Raw genomic sequence first — 21,152 nt, forward strand, 5'->3', positions numbered from 1 at the left:
TTTTAAATAATGGATCCATATTTTTTTTGCCTTTCTGCCCCTAAAACATTCGTTTTAGATAACTGTTACCTTTTCTGCTCAAAGCTGCTCAGGCTACCTTAGTTAAATAAGGTTCTTTTGGGTTTTTTAACTACTAATTTGTCTACTTAACCCCCAGGCTACTGCAGTAATACCCCCCGGGGTACTTGCTCCACCAGTTAGGAAAATGGAAAATTACCCTAAGGTACACATCAGCGGATATGTTCACTCTTTGCAGTCACAGTGTCTTTTGTCAGTCAATTGATGAAAAAATCAAAAGTAATTAAAAATAAAGTTCGATTTCTATAATTTCCACTCGACTTTGAGATAATTAATTCTTAATTTTGAGAGGGTATTGAGTAAGGGTGAGGGGGCTCTTGGAGGAATCCCTTGGAGCCCCCGGTTTGACCCCTCCCTGCGGCTGATCTGCGTCTGGCAGACAGGCGGGCAGCGGCGGCGGATCCAAGCCGAGTGTCTTTAAGACCCAGCGGAGCTCGGCAGGGAAACCCCGCGGCTTGAGTTGTTTCTACTCTCCAGAGTGTCAGCTAGTTATTTGTGGGGAGGCGCTGTAGCCATTTCGCCACATGAAAGCCCGATGAGCTGAACGAGCAACATCCGAGTTGTTCGTGGAGAAGCAGAAATCAGCTTTGAGGAGCTCTGCGCGCACACACGTACGCGAACTTTGCGCGCAGAAGACGCACAGCGCTCACACACTCACACTTCCTCTCTATCCACCGTGGAAAAAGAGAGAGAGAGAAAGAGAGAGAGGGGGGGAATAGAGAGAAGACGCACGAAACTTCCAACTCTCCCATGTGAAAAAGAGAGGTTTGAAGATAAGGTGTATTTTTCCCCCTCGGACCTCCTTTCCTTCCCCATTCCTCTCTCTCTCTTTCTCTCTCTCTCAGTTCTTTTGCCGGGATATTTGTGTTTCTATGAGAGCCTCTCTCGGCGAGAAGAGAAGTTTGGTTGTTTGCCTGGTCGGCTGAGGAGGAGGAGGAGGAGAAGAGTCTGTTTAAAAGATGGTCCACAACGCCGCTTGGAGAAGAGGCTTGCTATGCGTCCTGGCGCTCTACCTCGGCTTTGCGTCCCCGCCGTGCAAAGCTCGGATTTACACCAACCATTGGGCAGTCAGGATAGCCGGGGGACCCGAGGTGGCTGACCGGATAGCGGAAAAATACGGCTATAGAAACATGGGACAGGTATGTGTCTTACTGCTTATTGATCCGGTCAAAGTTGCCTCTAATTTGTGTCTCTCTGTGTTTTCGTCAACTCTTAAAATTGGGCTTAATATGCCTCTTCCAAGGCGGCAAAGTTGCGCGATTAAACCTCAAAGTCTGAAGTCCAAACCTGAGCCAACTCGGGTTCTTTTAACTCTGAAACAGACCAGGGAAGGAGAAGCTTTAAGGAACAAAGAAAGTAGACCAGCTGCAGGATGGCACAACAGGTGCCTCTTCACGGTGTTTCCACTGAAGTCTCATGTGCTTGGTCGTTTTGCCACCCCAGTGACGGCTAGCGGTGCTGTTTGGTTTATGAGCTTGGAAGTGACTTCTCTCTCTCTCTCTCTCTCTCTCTCTCTCTCTCTCTCTCTCTCTCTCTCTCTCTCTCTCTCTCTGTGTGTAAGATTTCACTCAAAAGTCCTTGGTGTGTGAGCCAAACACCATTTTATATAGTAGTAAACGGGGCTGCTCAAGCTGTTTTTGTTTTGTCTTTTTCTCTTTAATTCCCCATACTGTACATAATTCCACTGTTCAAGGCCCTCCAGTATCGATTAGATCAGCCGCATCAGGCCAAAAGCAGGTGCCATTGCTTAACATGGTGTAAACTAACTCCTGGATCCATCTGGTGAAGAACATACACGCACAGACACTGGCTTCAGATGTGCCTCCTTTCTTTTTATGTTTTGTCATTTTATTGGTAAACACCAGATGAGGAATTTATCTGTTAACTTGGTCCAAATGTGGTTTTAGGAAATGTTTTAAAATTATTATTTTTTTTAGCATAGTACTTGTTTTGTTTTAACAAAAGAGAGAAGACACACAAATGTGGACCTCACACATACGACTGAACTACGTGGGCAGTTCAAGCCTGCACTTGTCAGCGGTCGACATGAAGACAGCATGGAACAGAGGGGGCATTCTGACAGGTTGTTGTGGGGTAGTCCAGTCAACAGCTATTGAACCTCCACCCCTCCACCTTATCCAGCCTGCCCACCCACTATACACCCTAGAGAGTAGGCCTTAATGGCCTCGTTTATCCCCTCTCTTTGACGGGAACTAATGTGTGGACCCCCCTCTTTCTATACCACCCCCATAGGAATTTTCCTGTGGAGTGGAGTGGTGGAGTGTTGCTTCCAACCCCCACCATTCGCCCTAATTTCCATCTCAATACAGGAAGGCTCACTGGACTTTGACACCTCATAGACAAGTTTTTACTTCACTTCCTGGTTTGGGGGTCAGCCGAAAGCCGCTCCCATGGGAGCGATAGCAACACACTTTTGGTTGCCTAATGTGAACTCTGACACCCACCCAGTCCTCCTGATATCAGTGCAGCACTCATGTATGTGCACGAAGAACTTAAGCTGCCAAGCGTTTGTAAATCAAAAAAAAACTTGCTGGGGCTAGTAATGAAATAATTCTGGGAATAGCCACTAAATGAGATGGAGTTTAAATTTGTGAGGGGGGGGGAAAAAAAGATGAATGGATAGAAAACAGTGTGGCGGACAATATGGTCTTCTTCACAGGGTTGGAAAGAAGAGCACAGACAAAGATAACCACACACTGGGAGATGGGAGAAGGAGGGAGTGAAAGAAAGGACGATAGATGGACGGATGGATGAAAAGAGTTGGCATGGAGAGAGGGAGCACCTCGTTGGGGAATTCTGGGTAATCCTCTTAACTATGGAGCCCCCTTCCCAGACTAAGACACTGGCTAAATCAGCTGACAAGGCCTCAGACGTGGATCTCTGTTAAAATTGGTGTTTTTGTTTTTTTTTGAGGAGATGAGAGAGCCCGTGAAAGCCACTGGTCGTAATCTAGAGACACACATGTGCAGGAAGTGTGTGCATCATGACATCAACGACATGTTACATATTTTGTGCAGTTTGTAGTATTTGTTAAAGGCATCAGGCCAATGAGCATTGTTACTCTAGAGGTAACTAAACAAGTGCAATGTCTAGAGTAACACCTTTGTTTTTGACAACGCTAATAATCCAAACACATGAAACGATCAGTTTTCCATTGAAAAAATGATTCATTTGATTATTGAGCATTGTCCTCGATTTGTTTGAGAGGCCGTGATAAAGCTGCAGTGTTTGCACCGTGAAGCAAGAAGGTGTCAAAGTACCGCAGTGTCTCAGCCTGTGTGTTTTGTCCTGAAGTCTTTGTCCTGTTATGAGACATTAGTCTTACAGGTATGAAACATTAAGGTCCAAAGGGAAAACGCGCATCACCTTTTGGCATTTCTTGGTACTATTGGTCATGAAATATAGATGATATGGAGATTTATTGCTTCTAGTGAAAAAGGTCTGGAGAAGTAAGACATCATGAATCACTGATGAAGTGTTTTTTCTGCAGGACTGAGATGTGTAATTCCCAACAGTTAAGTAGAAGTTGTGATTCACTCTTGAATTATTCCGATAAAATTTCAGTCTACCGTAATGTGCCTGCCCATATGATCACACAGTCATATCTTGAGCAACAAGCCATATTTGTAGGCTTAGCTGTTTTTCAAGTTAAGATTGAAAACGCACGCTGAAGGTTAGATGTTATACTGAAAGTCATGGATTTATTGGCACTTTCTTGCCTCTCATTTTATCCATCTCTACTTTGGAGTGTGTGTCGGTACATGAGCCGAAAGCTGATCTGATGGGCTCTGTGGCAGTGGAAGGATCAGTGACATAGCACAGGACCCTTGGTAGCCATGACAGTTTGATCATCTGAGGGACTGTTTGGTCTTTATCAATTATTAAAACTAATCACCGACCAGCAGCTTTCCGTCTAACATTGTCTGTCTGTGGATCCTCTGTCACTCAAAATCTTTGTGTGTGTGTCTATCTGTACATTTGTCTGGCCTCTCTGTGTTTGTCTGTTTTCACTTTACTTGTCTGCCCCTCGCTGTCCCTCCTTTTTTTCTTTTTCTTTTTAAAGTTCACAGCCTTTTGTCCTTTATCTGATTGATTTAAGAGCCTAAATGTGGTTTCTGTATAATATCTGGGAAAAAACAAATATTAAGAGAGAAAAATGTCATTATAATTCAAAAACATGACCTTTTTTAGAAAAATGTTTTGAAATACTTAAAGCTATGGTGGTTCTCAGCCTTTTTAATGATGACAGGCCCATATTCTTTCTGCAGCACTGCAACAATCGTGCAGCCATAAAGAGTTATAAAGATCTATTTTAAACAACAATGATTAAGAGCCCTGAAATAATGACGGTGGCTCACTGATACATCCTTTCCACAAGTTCCACTTGTTTTAGAAAACAAACAAAAACGAAACTAACTGTTAGCGGTGCCGCAAAGCGCTGGGTCCAAAGCTTGAACCTCTCATGTCAGTAGCTATAAGAACAGCTACGACAAGAAGTTCACAGATGACTTGCAGATACTATCCAACTTGGTTTTCCTCTTGTAGACATAACTCCCAACTTCTGTTACTTCCGCCGCTGCTAACGTTCAAACCAACCCTTGTGCGCTGGTTCTCTGACAATATAGTCTTGCTCTCAGCAGGGAATAAATCAGCAGTGAGAAGATGGCGAGACCTGCGCCTTGACTTTAGAAAACTGTGAGCAGCATTAAAAATGAAGCTCACTTTTTAGGAGACTATAGCAGAGAAAGGCATAGTGGTGATGAATAGTCTGTTTGTGTGTTTTGCAGATTGGGGATCTCAGAGACCACTATCACTTCTTCCATAGTCGGACTATTAAGAGGTCGACTTTGTCCAGCCGTGGTCGCCATAGTTTCATTTCCATGGAGCCTAAGGTAAGTCTGTTGTGCTGTTTATGAAAGATTGAGCATCAATGTTTCTTTTGTGCTGAAATGATACTGTAGGTAGTTTTTATATGATCTTAATTCAAGTTCCTTTTCCTGGATAACGTGTGGTGTTCAAATCTGTACAAAGTTCACTCACTTGTGATGGAGATGACTGATTATCATCAGGTGACTCAACTGAACAAACTCCATCCGCTGATGAAGATCATGAGGTTCTGTTTGCAGTTCTGGAAAAAGCAAGTGGACCTTGAGTTAAGATGGTTTTAACTGATAAGTTAAATATTAACTTTTAGCATACACTGAGGACCTTTTGCCGGAATTGAACATGTTTTCAGTAGATTTTTCATACACCTCTTACAAGGGCTGTCATCTTACTCTGCAGTGGTTCATCCTGCGAACAGCCAAGTGAATAATGATGAAATCTGCCTACTACTGCTTTTAGTTTGAATTTGATGAGGTTAAAGGAGATAAAAGAAGATTAAAAATATAATTTTCCTTGAAATAAACTTGTCAACAGTGTTGACAATGGTTGATTCACCGTACTCCAGTACTGGGCTGGACCCCCTGTTTCCTTCAGAATTACCTTAATTGTTCATGGCACAGTTTCAATGAGGTGCTGGAACCATTCTTCACAGATTTCGGTCCATGTGAACATGATAGCACGGTTGGTGTAGATCGATCTACTGCACATCCATGATGTGAATCTCCTGTTCTACCACATCCCAAAGGTTCTCCACTAAACTGAGATCCGGTAGATTACTCAAGAAAGTAGTTTGAGATGATCAGAGATTTGTGACATTGTGAGCAAGAGTGGTAGGATGTGGAGTACTTATGTGGAACAATCATAGTTGAACCGAGGAAGGGGCCGTAAGAGTACATCTTTCACCATTTTACGATGGTGTGATTGTACTTCTCTGTGAATAGTGCTCATAGCCTTTGAATATCAACGATTATAAAACTGAGTTCACATCTCACTGTTAGGCAGTCGTGTTGGGGGAAGCCTGCAGTGAGCTGAAGAAGTTACTTGTATAAGCGATGAAACATTTCTTCCACTGAAAACTCGGCTTCCAGATGAACAAAAGCAACTTTCTGGGATTTCCTAACCTGGATTATTGAGCATGCCTCAACATATTCAGCAGGTCACCTAAATTGTAACTGGATGCAGTGAGTTGTGAGTTAAGGTGTATCTAATAAAGTGTCCAGTGTGTGTGTGTGTGTGTGTGTGTGTGGGTGTGTACATATAGCCACCTACTTGTCAGAGACCAGGGCCCTATTTCAGGAAGCCGGTTTAGTGCAAACTCTGAGTAAGTATACCCTGAGTTAACGAAAACTCTGGGTTTTCGGTTTCACAAAGCGAGTTTAGATTAATTCTGAGTGAGTTACTATGACGACACACTCCGTGAAGCTAACCTGCCCCCTAGCAGGTTTACTTCAACTAACCCTGACCTTCTCCGCCTCTTTGTCAGAAACCTGACTGTAGGAAGTGTCAGACATGGCGTGCTCCTTCCTTGAAGAGCCAGTAGATGTTGAAGCCCAAATTCTCCGCCGGGAGAGAGTGATTAGAGCGCGTTTGGACATTTTATCATTTCCTGATGATTTCCTGTGTGAACGTTACCGTTTTTCAGCACAATCTATAATTCATTTGAATAACATCCTCAGGCCTAATATTGCTCATGTGACACATCGCGGACATCCTCTCAGTTCTGTACATATTATTTGTATTGCACTTCGGTTTTTTGCAAACGGGAGCTTTCTGTATAATATTGGTGACGCTGAGCACGTTTCCAAGGCTACCGTCTGTCAGGCAGTCAGGAATGTTACAGTTGCACTGAAACGTCTCCTGTACTCGTTTGTGTTCCCCGGTCATAGACCCACAAGATTTATCAAAGAGGGATGCCACAAAATTGCAGGTATCAGGATGAACGAAACTTAATTCATGATGTGGTGATACTTGAACTACTACTTAAATTTTACATTTATTCCCACGGTTCCCAGGCGTGATTGGCTGTATAGATGGCACTCACATTCCAATCATTGCTCCTTCAGTAAATGAAGGAGACTATGTGAACAGGAAGTCTTTCCACAGCATTAATGTACAGGTATATAGCTCCCTGTAGCATTTCAAACTAACAAATTATTTCATTATAGTAATGGATGCTAATTTGTGTTCTGTGCACTGTGAAGATCATATGTGATGCTGCCAACATTATCACAAATGTGGAAGCCAACTGCTCAGCCTTTGTGAGTGGTGGTGGTGGAGGACCCCCACCTGTTTTTCGGGCCTCCGCTTTTTTTTCTGTTGGCTATAACGGGTCACATTTGAGCATACCGAGTAAGCAAATATGTACTTGTAATGTGCTCAGATAATTTCAATAAGTGCTTACAGAGGGGAAATTAATGTAGCCTCTAACTGCAATTGATTTACATCGGACAAACAGACCAAGCACTGTGGCTCATAATACAATTACACCTTACCTGTTTGGACTATATTTTTATATTTCATTTTTACTTGCTGCCAGGAACGTTTGGGGCCTGTTGGGTTGCACCTGTGCTCACATCACATCACAAAATAAAATGTATGAAATAAAAAATAAAATAAAATACAATAACGTGTTAAATGGGTGGAAATCCCTAGATCAATGTTTAAATTAACACTCACGCATTGACTCTGTCGGCTATGTTTTGCCATGCATGCTCCCTTTGTTTTGCAGCTGAGGCTGTGTTACTTTTTTTCCGCGGAATTTGCATGTTATTGGCATATGCTGCCATCAGAATTTCGGCCTCAAGCGCTGTAAAATACATTGACCGCGCCTTCTTTCCCTCCGTCTCCATGGTGACTCGCTTAATCTGTGCTCCACTAATCAGGGCTTTATGTATCCTCGTGCGCGCGTTTAACTTGGGGTTAAAGCAACTCCGCGTTGATTGAATTAATTGTTATCAGCCTTTCTGAAACCGAATATTCCGAGTTGGACAGTTCGGGGTTACTCAACCCTGAGTATCGTTTTTCACTCTGAGTTTTCTAAACCGGCTTCCTGAAATAGGGCCCAGGGGTCAGAGTGGAGCCCTAGTAAATCCAAATTCAGAGAAATTCTAAACTTTTCCGTCCAAGCGTTGAGATCCCAGTGAAGCCACAGCTGCTCTGTGTTTTCCTGATGATAAACCGACAGTTTATCTTGATCTCAGCCAGAGGAACCTGGTTGTGGCAGATCAGATGGCACAACTCTCCTACAGAATCCGTCACGGACAAAACAAAATTTTTCCATGATGGTTGTGGATCACCATAACACAACGTGACATAATCATAAATCAGAATATTTGATCTTTATTATGAGGTTTGTTTTTTGGTTTCACATCACTGTGGGCAGGATTTCTTTTGTAACTCTAAAATACAGCCTTAGTAAAGTAAATAACATGCTTTTGTTGTTGTTGTCGTCAGCTGAGAAAAAACTTTCCGTTTGAACAAGAGTTTGATCTAAACCGCTGTCAGTGCTCTTCTCGTCACTTCATCGGGTCAACAAACCCGGACCGAATTACACACGAGGCCTCCACATCACAACACTGAGCTTTATCAAAACACGGGGGACAAATCACTAAATCAAACCTGTTGGTTGTTCACACGATTGTACAATTGTCTGCTCCTCTGATGTCTTGTTTATGTTTACAGTAGATTTAAAAAGCCTTTGAAGTAAAAGACCGTTTGACTCGTCCAAGACATGTGAAACCTCCTTATCTCACATTTTGCATATTTTTGTCATCTTAGTACCTGACTCAGACTTGTTGATGTCTGCCTGTTTGATGAAGCGGGCCACTTTCTTGAACAGGCTGGGACTTGATCCTGAGGAAACAGGGCAGCGATGCCTCTTACAGCGTTTACATAGAGCAGCGGCGATGTTGCATGCAGATTCTGAACGGCGAATAAATCTGTTTCGGACTCATAAATGCACGGCGACTGCTGAAGAATGATGGTGATGGATCAGTGTGATTACTGGAAGACGGGATGAAACGGGAAGAGGAGGAAAAGAAAGAAAAGGAGCCGTCTGTCACCTTCTTTACCCGCTTATCTGTTATCCTGTTTCATTGTTTCTCTTCAGTTTCCTTTCTCTGTATTTTTGGGCCACTCAGCTGTTTTTTGTTTTTTCTGTTCACCTGCTGTCATCACCTGTCAAGAGCTCCCTCTTTTCTCACTGTTGCTTTCTGTGCACTCGTCCCCCTCCCTCTGTCTTTGGTTCTCTTGCCCTCTTGGGCCTGACACTGTGCCACGCTGGAGGAAGGTCTGTGTCCGGATGCCAGCTGGCTGGGAAACTGAGAGATTTAAAAAAAGAAAAGAAAAAAAGACTAGATTAGAGAGAAGAGGTTAAATGACAGAAAACAGAAGATTGCCTATTAGAATGCACGGAAGAAGGAGAAAGATGCATCGGAGACACAGAATAAATGAAAAGTGGAGCGAAATAGAGCTGTCGGTGTTTCCCTTACTGACTGGCTGTCCTTTTTGCGGACCTGTCTACGAGGTTTGGGATCAACGTGACAGCCAGTTTGGCAGCAGCGAGATCTGGCATTCTGCTAATGATGTTTTGCAATCAGGTTTTGTAATAATGACAGCCGTGTGTGTTTTGTGTGTGGGTGAGTCAGAGGGGTGTAGCGATGCCGTGAAAGGCGCACCCTACCATCCACAGTAGACTCTGGCACACATGTTACCATGGAGATGAGGCACAGCACAGATTACCACTTTATGGCACCCGCCTAACTGCAGTGTCACTTGCCTCTCAGGTCAAAGACCGCTTATTTTTCCAGGCTGTGAGAGGGCACGTGGCGTCACCTTGACCCTTAAACAAGGACAAACAGGGTTCATGAAATAGTATTGTATTGTATAGTATTGTATTGATGAATCCCATTTGAACAGCTTTTGACTGCATGGAGGTGAACAAGGAAAAAAGGGAACACTGAAATGCAATCTTGAAGCTGTTGGCCCCTGATGCCACGTAGCTTTTGAAAATCGATTGACAGTCGTAAACAATGACAAGTGGACTTAAGAGGAAGTATTGTCCCAGATATCTGCTGGCTACAAAGGAAGCCCTGAAATATTGGCTCTGTCTACAGAGGCTAAAGCATCAGAGGGTTGCCGATGGGATCCTAGATTGAGTTTAGTTCAGCTTGGCACATTTCCTATAAACGTGGATGTTGTGGCTGTAGCTGCTGTAGTCATTTTGGACTCCCAGGATGCAGAAATCTGGGAAAACCTGCATAAAGTATTTTTTAGGACAAGCTATTTGGAAACATTTTAAAAGCTTCTTGATCAAACATAATTTGTTAAAGGTTTTGCATCCTCTGATTTCTGTCTGGAGTGCGACACAGTTTACATGCACGAGAACGTAGACGACTGTCAGTGCTGTCGCAGGGGAGAGCCTGCGCCGTGCTGTATCTGTGAAAATATGCATGACTGCATTGTTGTTTTTGAACGTTACTTTTGGCTTATTTATTAACCTTTTCTTTTTCTTTTTTTTGCTCCTTCTAAGCTGTCATTGTAATTTCACATCAAAGTAGGTCAAAGAAAACTTTTCATCATATGCTGTTTTGGTGCTGGTGGCAGATGCGATGCATGCCGTAAGTTCTTTGTCTTACCGCATAGAGAGGTCAAAATCTTTACTCTGTTTCATGCCCCTAAATATCAACTAGAAGAAAAAATGTTGACACGAGAGCCACAAGTGTAATTGTTGTAGTTGCACAGCTGGAATCTGTTAGTCGTGTGTGGACATATCTATTTTTCAAACCTGGCCTTAACAGGCTCTCTGCAGCAGAAGTTTTCTTCCACAGTTGGTTGTGGAGCGTCTGAAGTTTAGTACAGGTCAGTACACCCTCTTTCCGAGTAGATATTTACCCTTCTCTACCTTTTGCCTCTAAGTGGCCTCTTCTCCAATCCCTGTACTTCAATTCAAATGAGCAAAGTTGGGAACAAAAGTAAAAATAACTTCAACTTTGGAAAAGAAAATATCCCAACATCACCAACAACAACTTGAACTGTTGATGCCAAGCAGCATGGATACATGCTTTCATGTTGTTTATGCCAAATTCTGTCCCCTAACATCTGAATATCACAGCAGAACTGGAGACTCGTCAGATCAGGCAACATTTTTTTAAAATCTTCTGTTGTGGAATCCGATATCCTCTTTTTAGCTGTTCTGACCTGACAGGAGTGGCACCCAGTGTCTTCTGCTGCTGTAGCCCACCTTTCTTCTTGGTTTGACCTTCAGCAGGTGGTCTCGACCATGTCTATATCCCTAAATGCACTGAGGTGCCATGCCACGAGCAGCTTAACAAGTGTACCTAATTAAGTGGCTATCTATACGAACTTGTCTTTTTGTATTAAGCAGTATTCGGCATGCACCTTGCTCAGTTCTGCTGACGCATGCTCGTGAGTCATTCATGCTGGGAGTTCCAAGAGAGTTTGGACAGCCGCAGTCTTTTCTCTTTTTTTGTTCAAGTACACTTAGTCTGCTTTGCCTGAAATCTATTTCCAGACATTTCAAGTTTACTGTAAACAACAATTACAGCACGACAGTGGTTGTTTTCTCCTTTTGTAGTGTCCTTTTGATGTGTGCGCAGAGATTAGTAGGGAGAAACAACTGCCGAACGCCTTCTAGCTGAAGGAGCACGGTGCTTCCAGCCGGTTTCACTTAGAAAGGCTCTTGTTTACTTGAAGTCATCTATTCAGACATGTGCATGAAAACTGAGAGCCAGGTGTGGTTTGCAGCTGAATCCTCACTGGGATAGACTAAAATGCAAAATGGCCGTGACAACAAAATTAAATTTGAATGTTTTATTGCTCCGCCACATCAGGACAGCGGTTTACCACATAGTAAAACTACCAAAATGAGCTCATATCTACGTATTACACTGTTAAACAATTAAAATATGCTCAGTGTTTTTTCTCTTTTGGCTCACAGAATTTTTTTGTTCACCGCACAGATGCCTTGCTGTATTCATAGATATGCAGAAGACGAGGACGCTCATTGCATTACGGAGACGACATAGTTAGTGTCTGGACCTCAGGGATAATGTGCATACCCTTAGATTTTATCAGACTCATCTTAGTCCCAAGTACAAATTTCCATTAGGCCGAGAATCCTGAATTTTTAGTTTGAATTTGTTTAACAAATGAACCATTAAAATAGTCTAAGCTTTGAGACGAGCCCCCACAGCTGGCCGTGACGGCCCACGCTGTTTGTGATGGCCGAGTTAGGGCCGAGTCTCTGAAATACCCCAGAGAGAGGACAAGAACTGGTTTCTCATGTTACTGCAAGGGTTTCACTGGGTGTTCTGCTCACTATCCATTAGCTTTTTTTTGCCTGGAGCTCTAACATCGTCACACAAACAGCAGTAAAAGTGGATCAATTTGTTCCCATTTGTTCTATTGAAGTGAACTCTTCCCCAGTTTCCCCTGGTTACTGACCCAGCCAGCTAGAGCCACCTGCAAACCCTTATACAGAGTGAATGAGAGTGAGAGCGAGGGAGGGAGGGAGGTTGGAAGGGGGTTGGAGTGGGAATGAGAGAGAGAGACAGAGACAGGCCATCTGAGAGAGAAATGGGCACCTGCAGAGAAGAAGACTGAAAAATGCAGCGAAGGAGAGGGGGGGGGCTGACGAGGAAAGGGATTTAAAAAGGGGGAAAAAAAGGAAGTGAGATAGGAGCGGGAGTCAGACTGGGAGTAAAGGCAGGGTGACAGAGGTACAGGTTCTACCAGATCATTCCTCTGCTACACCACACTGCAGTTAAATGAATGGAGGAGGTCGTTATGCCCCAGAGCCAGCCAGTGAGTTGGCACTGACACAATGGTAGTGATACATGGGGAAGTTTTAGAGGCAATAATACGGGCGATATTGGCTTTGTTTGGATAGGGCCTCGCATTCATGGCACAATTGATGCGGATAACTGCAGGCTGTTATCAGTGAGTGATTTTTAGCAGACACAATAAAGGATGGCATTATTCTCAACGACTTCAGAAAAAGTGTTACATAGGCCGTTATCTGCCTCTGGTAATCCAGGAAGGGAGAGGATAAACATGTATTTTTAATAAAAAAATAAAATAAAATAAAATCCCAGTAAAGAAATCCAACATCAACTGTAGCAACAGCAGTGGAAAGTTTAAAAAATTTTCATGAAATAGGTTGTGGAAGAGTTAAACACGCACAATATACAGCGCAGTTTGTGAAATGGTCTCGACCTACTCTGTCAAGTCTTGTTTCTGGACATGAAAACATGAAAACCCAAATCTTTTGTCTCTGAGCCCCATTTTTCATCTGAATGATCATAAATCTTTGTGTCCATGTACATGAAATGAATATTTTCCATTTTTAATAGGCGGCTGGAGGCGTTCATGGTGCACTTGGTCATTTTACCGCTCACAAGACCCAAGTTAAAGCTGTAACACCTCACAGATTTTTAAACATTGTAGGGTCTATGCTTACTTATAGACTATACTTTCATATTATTTACTTGGTTAAGTTTAGCTGTTTAAGAACAATTTGATTTTGGTTAGGAATTAAAGTACCATCACTTTTTATTAGTATTATTATTAGTATTAGTATTATTCTTTTAAATTGCAATGGTGATGCATCTCCGTTTTGTCTGGGCTAGATTCATGCCGGAGACACAAAATACACTCCCTGTTGAAATGCATTACTCACAAATTTGCACTTACTGTTCCAAAAAAATGTCAGTTCTTATCCGTGTACACAAACAAATGATTAATTTTTCATGGATTCATGTTTTTCTTGAAGACCAGGCTTTTTTTGTTGCTCCTTAAGAATAGAAGTAAATGATATAAATGACTATGGATGGATGGGTGCCATCAGTCTTGAAATTATGATGCCAGTGTTGGCATTTCCACCTCTAGACCTTTAAGCTGAGCCTTCTTCCTTGGGATGTAAAGAATTTGTATACAAATGTCTGCGATCTCATGTTGACATATAGCACCCCCACAGCCAGCACGCTGCCACCCACTGAGCTCTTATTGTGTTAATAATGCAGGCATAGATATGACACACAGATACTGAAAGTAAGGCATATGATTTATGTTACAGACCCTGCGTAATGCTGCAGGGACGCTACTATGTTAGCAAAGCTGTGGTGAAATACACGCTTCATCTGAGCAGCTTTTTTCGTAACCAGTTTTTAAATTAAGGGCAAGTTTTTGTGTCGGCGTGAGCAGCACAGTGTAATTGGAAGATGGTGTAAGGATGTGCTCATGGTGTTTGTGCTGTTTGATGGAAGCTGTAATATTTAAAGCTCACCTCAGGTAACCTTTTAAAACTGGGGATGCACTGGGATAACAGAGTTTACCTCTTTTCACAATCTAGTCATGATCAAGGGATCTACAAGGTTGCAGCTGCCTTGACGTTGTTGGTCAAAGTTGGCTTAAATAATTTTTTGCTTTCAGAAATATTTTTGAATCATCGTAGCCTTCATAAAGAGGAAAAAAAGAGCCCCTTTGTCAATAGAATATGTGAAATTGGCAAACACCAGTCTACAAAGATGCCTCATCTAGAGTAATCTCCAAAGATGTAGTATGGTTTGTGCTTCAGCTGAGCCTTTCTCATTCACAACACTAAGCTTTTAGGTAGCAAACAATACTAAATCCCAGGAGGTGGCAGGTTCAGTGTCTTGCTCAAAGGCGCTTCAGTAGGGTGTACACTTGCTGGCATGCAGAAGAATTTTAAAATTCCAGCTCTGTGGTTGTTGACCTTGTTCATTAAAGCCACTTTAAACTCTTTTAGATTCCTCTGAACGTGTGTTTCTTGCCCCGCGACATCTGAGACAAACTTCAGCAAAAAATGAATTTATTGTTTTTGGGGTTTTTTGTCGTTTCTTGAAGCGTTTGCGTCGCCCCTGATGGCGGTGAAGGAGGATTTACGGGTATACACGGGGCAGATATCCATGGAATTTGCCAAGTTACGAACAAGAGCAGTTAAGAGTTACACTGCTGATCAAAGATTGTGGTTGATGGTATGCTAATGTATGCAAATTGTAATGATACACCAGTGGTTTTGCGCAGACACACTCACGCACAATTCTTGATGACAGTGTTGTTTTGAGGCTAATGGTCTGTGTAAACGGTTGCTTTGAAGCTGATGGTCCTGATAGAAGTTGGAGTGAAATGAGCTGAGACCTTGGCAGACGGGAGAAGCATCATGCTAAAGTAAAATTTCTCACTGGGTTTTTTAAAAAATTGTTTCGTTTCTACACTTTATCTTTCTCTCTGCGCTGGTTTGCCATTTCCTTTTCCTTTCCCATCTTTTTTTCTTCCTTATAGGAGGTGATTTATTGAATTACATCATTTGCACTTTATTCCTTTCCCTCCCTCACAATTTCTAAAGAGGTACATACTCAAGTTATTAAATCAGTTATTTATAAACTCAATTATCCTCCCTTCACTTGCTGTCATTTGGTCTCTCTTGCTATTTGTTTTCCTTTCCCTTCCAGCTCTCTCTCTTCTTTCTTTTTTTATATTATTGACTCTCCCAGGACTCGTTCTCTTCAGCTCTTTATCGCCTCTCCTCTCGTCTTATCTTGTCTTGTTGCCTCGCTCTCAAACTCTCCGGAGAGAGCCTGGCAGATTGTTTCAGTGCATGAGACCAGATAATCACTCTGCAGTCATTATGTCAGCTATTCTCTTCTTCTCTCTCTCTCTACTCCTCCTCTTCCTCCTGTCTGCTGGAGCTCTATTGATGTGGAGAAACGCTTTGTCTTTTACAGTCGGACATAGCTCAATAAAACCTCAGATTTCTGGGACTATCGGGGCTGAGCGGCAAAACAAAAACACTTGCGGTGTGAAAATTATTCTGTCTATACAGCTAGAAACAGAAGCTGGTGTGGCGGACATCTCAGAAGAATTACACACTTTTGTAAACTCTGTATAAAGAAGAACTACCTTGACATTTCGTGCCAATGTGCACCGTTCCCCCGTCCCCATAAACTGTTGCACAATCATGTTTGGGTGCAAACTCGGTGCCGGAGAATCCCTGGATCATTTATCACACAAATGTTTACGTCTCAGAAAGAACTGCTCTGTGTTGTGCCAGTCGCATACCTGCTAATATTTCAGATTCTGTGTTAACATCGCTGGGTCCGCGTAAACTTCTGATCGGGCCTTCTCAGACAGATGAAGTCTTCTAGACTAAACACAAGGTTTGCAGGTTTTTAAGAGGAGCTGACTGGGGCGGCGCGAGTGGGTCCAGCCGTCTCGTTCGGATCCAGGCAGCACGGATTTTGACATTGGAAAATTCCGCCTCAAAGTCTGAACGAGGCTCCTGCCAAGGAATGCCTCTGCGCCTCGAAGCGAGCCCATAACATTTGAGAGATTGATGTTACCTGTGAGGCCTTACAGCCTTTAGTGCGTATGTGTGCATCAAATGTCTTAACATTTTTATTTTTTTTTAAATTTTCCGTAAAGGAGAAGCGAACTGATGAGCCCACAGTAACACTGACATGGTTAAAATATCTCTTTAAAAATAAATCATGACTTTGCGAGTCTTCCACATCTATAGTTTGCTTTTGTTTTTTTTGTTTTTTTTTGGGCTTGTAGTGGCTTGTTTTACTTCAGCAGTCTTCATTTGTTCACCTTTTACCACGTTTAAAAGAGGAGACAGCACATAAAACCTTATTACGCTTATTTATAGGCAGTCCATTGGGATAAAAATGACTTTAAGGCTGAGCACCAAAAGAAAAACACCCCCTTAAGACTCAGTAGATTTGTTTCTGTCTTGCTCGGTTGCGTACAACAGTATAATGTAGTTTAGTCTCTGTAGGTGGTTTCTTTGTTTTCCCTCTGCGTGTTCATCACATAAGGCAAATAAGAGGAAACATAGACAATGTCTTTGCACTTTTTCTTTTTTAAATCCTCCTAAAATGTTGCCTCACCTTCAGTATTCAGTTCATTGGAACTTCACCTGTATACTGGTTGTGTCATCTCCGAAGTGATTCTGCTCCCCTGTTATTATTGTAAGCCTCCTCAGTTTCTTCTATCGCCTGTCTCTGTTTGTGTGTTTCAGGTGGAGTGGATACAGCAGCAGGTGGTGAAAAGGAGGATCAAGAGGGATTTCAAACAGGCCCCGCTCCTTTCGCTGTCAAGCCCCGCCCACAGCAGCCCAGCCCAAAACAACATATTCTATAATGACGCCAAGTGGAACAGTATGTGGTATATTGTAAGTCCAGTGTATACTTATTCCAGGCTTCCTCTCTGTTTACACCAGACAGAAGAATATAACAAGGGCCCATGAACTCAGTGTATGCAGCATCTAGTCTGCTCGGAGGATTGCATGCTGTTCTTTGCCCACATTTATCCAGTTTGTGGGTCAAAGGTCAGGTTAGGTCACGGCATTGTCCTGATTACTGCAGTTGAGCTGAGGGATTTGTGTGTGCGTGTGTCTTTGTTTGTGTCTTATAAGAATGAAGAGTTGATATAGGATTTTTTTCCCCTATAGAGAAATGTTTATGCATCCCCACAAAGATGTTTCAGAAAAATGAGCAGAGTTATAATGGGTATTTCTTTTAATTTTTTAAAAAGGGATTGCTTTTGCAAAAATATAATGGGGCTTTGATGACAACTATTAGGGAACGATTGCTCTCAAATAAACATTGTACATTTTGGCTTCTGCTTCACCATTCCAACCTGTGCCTTGAAAATCCCGGCATTAATGAGGAAATTTAGCTTTTATCTGAACTCTAATTGGAACAAGGAAATTGAGGTTCTTTGTTTATTTGTAAGCATTTGTCACAGGAATGCCCACACAGAGGCGTGTACGTGTCTCTGTGGTGGGGGGGGGAGATACTTGTTTTTGCTGGCTTATCACTCCTGTTTGCATACACCTTGAGATCATTGCTCCTTAGTTATATGTTTGTGTGTGCGGTCGAGTGTTCCCAGCTCAGTCAATTGTTAACTCAGTGTAGATAACTGCCGATACTTTGACCCGAGGTTTTATATATTTTTCAGACTTTCAGAACTTCATGTGTGTTTTGAACCTGGAATGGAAAACAAGCTTCCTCTGGTCAATCCCATCAAAGTGACCTTACACAGCCTGATAGTTCTGTCCAGTTGTATAGTTTGTATTTAATCTAAGTGCAGTGCAATATTACACCATTAATTGTTTGAAATAACTAGAATTTTATTGAGCTGTGTGAGAGGCATAGCAAAGTGCTTCTAATCGATGAATAAAGTGTGTGAAGGAGCAATTTAGGGTTAAACATTACACATCTAAATGTCACTTTAACCTTTAGAAAATAAACTATAGCTCGTGACACACGCCTCTGAATAAGATTTGCTGTGAACAATATTGAAATGCCAGGGTTACACTCGGCGACAGTGACCATGTAGCTGTTTTCAATGAAGACGGTGCGGGAGACGGGACTAAAAAAATCCCGCCCGTGCTAGATGAAACGATATCTGACGCCTGCCTCCTGATTTGTCGCGCTCCAGTGGAAGCAGAGTGTGAGAAAGCAGAGGCACATCTGCTCATGTTATCGATCTGCCGCTGTCAGTTTGGGAGAGATTGGTGAATATTTGTGAACTAGGTGGTGTTGTCTTTATTTGCAGACGGCACGCAGCTTTCGGTGGTGTAGCTCTGATTGCGTTCTACAATCCACAGATGATGCACGTTAGCTTAATTGGTGATTTTAAATTGGCTGCAGGTGTAGATGTGAGTTATTGTCTGTCTCTGTGTTAGCCCTTTAATGGGCTGGGGACCTGTGCTCCCGTTTAGCCCCGTGTCGTGCCTGCAGTCTTGAACTGGATAAAGGTTTAAGAAATTGGTTGGATAGATGTCTTTGGTTGCTGGAATTCCAAATTATCTGCCAGTCACACATCGTGATCCAGGATAATAGTTTAGGATTGGCAATCGAAGTCCCTCAAGATTTAAAGTGTAAAGTGTCTTTGTTAAATTAGAGACTTAATGTAGGACAATAACTGTGTTATTGTGGGGAAAAACTGACACGTTTTCTCTCTCTCTCTCTCTCTCTCTGTCTCTCTCTCTCTCTCTCTCTCTCTCTCTCTCTCTCTCTCTCTCTATATATATATATATATATATATATATATATATATATATATATATATATATATATATATATATATATATATATATATACACACACACACACATATACATACACACACACACACTGAACAAAAATATAAACGCAACACTTTTGTTTTTGCTCCCATTCCCCATGGGATGGACGTAGAGACCTAAAATTCATTCCAGATACACAATATAACCATCCCTCCCAAACAGTGGTCACAAATCAGTCCAAATGTGTGGTAGTGGGCACATCTGCTATATTGAGATAATCCATCCCACCTCACAGGTGTGCCACATCAGGATGCTGATCTGACATCATGAGTAGTGCACAGGTGTACCTCAGACTGCCCACAACAAAAGGCCACCCTGGAATGTGCAGTTTTTTGCGCTATTGGGGGTCTGGGGACCCAGAACCGGTCAGTATCTGGTGTGACCACCATTTGCCTCATGCAGTGCAACACATCGTCGCATGGAGTCTATCAGATTGTCAATTGTGGCCTGTGGAATGTTGGTCCACTCCACTTCAATGGCTGTGCGAGGTTGTTGGATATTCGTGGGAACTGGTACACGCTGTCGTATACGCCGGTCAAGCACATCCCGAACATGCTCAATGGGTGACATGTCCGGTGAGTATGCTGGCCATGCAAGAACTGGGACATTCTCAGCTGCCATCTGCCCTGAACAATGTGAACCATGATTCATCCGTGAAGCGCACACCTCTCCAACGTGCCAGACGCCATCGAATGTGAGCATTTGCCCACACAAGTCTGTTACGGCGACGAGCTGGAGTCAGGTCAAGACCCCGATGAGGACGACGGGCATGCAGTTGAGCGTCCCTCAGACGGTTTCTGACAGTTTGTGCAGAAATTGTTTGGTTGTGCAAACCAATTGTTCCAGCAGCTGTCTGGGTGGCTGGTCTCAGACGATCTTGGAGGTGAACCTGCTGGATGTGGAGGTCCTGGGCTGGTGTGGTTACACGAGGTCTGCGGTTGTGAGGCCGGTTGGATGTGCTGCCATATTCTCTGAAACGCCTGTGGAGACGGCTTATGGTTGAGAAATGAACATTCAATGCACGGGCGACAGATCTGGTTGACATTCCTGCTGTCAGCATGCCAATTGCACGCTCCCTCATTGCTTGTGGCATCTGTGGCATTTTGCTGTGAGACAAAACTGCACATTCCTGGGTGGCCTTTTGTTGTGGGCAGTCTGAGGTACACCTGTGCACTACTCATGATGTCAGATCAGCATCCTGATGTGGCACACCTGTGAGGTGGGATGGATTATCTCAATATAGCAGATGTGCCCACTACCACACATTTGGACTGATTTGTGACCACTGTTTGGGAGGGATGGTTATATTGTGTATCTGGATTGAATTTTAGGTCTCTACGTCCATCCCATGGGGAATGGGAGCAAAAACAAAAGTGTTGCGTTTATATTTTTGTTCAGTGTATATATATATATATATATATATATATATATATATATATATATATATATATATATATATATATATATATATATGATAGATATATATATATATATCTATATGATAGATATCTATATATATATCTATCTATGAGATAGATAGTAGGGGTGCAACGATACACAAAATTCACGGTTCGGTTCGATACTTTGGTGTCACGGTTCGATATTTTTTTCGATACAAAAAAAATGTTCATGCCTTTTTAATTTGTCATTTATTAAAATTATAAATATATATTTTAACTCAAAAGTACAGTTTTTAAATTTAACCCTAACCCTTGTGCGTGTTTTTTATTTTGACAGCGAATGCGCACCTGCGGACCACTTATGTGCAGCCCTGGTTATTTAGCTCGTCATATTGCAGCCACAGAAATTCTTTTGTCCATGAAACCATAAAGCTGCACTTTCTTTTTGCCTTATAGTCTGATTTGTCATAACTTCTCCGTTTTTTGGTAAGCTTTTCTTTGGCTGTCACTTCTTCACCCTGACCTGTCTTATTTGGCTCAGCAGAACTAAAATATATATCCTGCTGCTTTTACACATGCACTCACATAAGCTCAGCGATTCTCTGCGCGATCAACCTCTCACATGTTTAAGCTGC

The 21,152-nt window shown here is 42.5% G+C and overlaps 1 protein-coding gene across 2 annotated transcripts in view; it reads left to right on the top strand.

Annotated features, from left to right (window-relative positions):
- The first annotated feature begins 554 nt into the window (after positions 1 to 554).
- The window catches only part of pcsk5b (proprotein convertase subtilisin/kexin type 5b), an 85,843-nt gene continuing 65,245 nt past the window's right edge, over positions 555 to 21,152 (top strand). The window contains exons 1-3 of one of the 2 annotated variants that reach the window (XM_085294526.1): positions 555 to 1,217; positions 4,887 to 4,991; positions 17,045 to 17,197. In XM_085294526.1, coding sequence (XP_085150652.1) covers positions 1,038 to 1,217; positions 4,887 to 4,991; positions 17,045 to 17,197 — 438 coding nt within the window. In that variant the 5' untranslated portion in view covers positions 555 to 1,037. The remainder of the gene's footprint in view (positions 1,218 to 4,886; positions 4,992 to 17,044; positions 17,198 to 21,152) is intronic. The other variant, XM_085294527.1, reaches the window with a different exon arrangement.

Source organism: Mchenga conophoros, linkage group LG12, assembly GCF_057382185.1.
Source record: "Mchenga conophoros isolate Kocher_MC1m ecotype Shallow Benthic linkage group LG12, M_conophoros_male_GT1.1, whole genome shotgun sequence".
Classification (NCBI taxonomy): Eukaryota; Metazoa; Chordata; class Actinopteri; order Cichliformes; family Cichlidae; genus Mchenga; species Mchenga conophoros.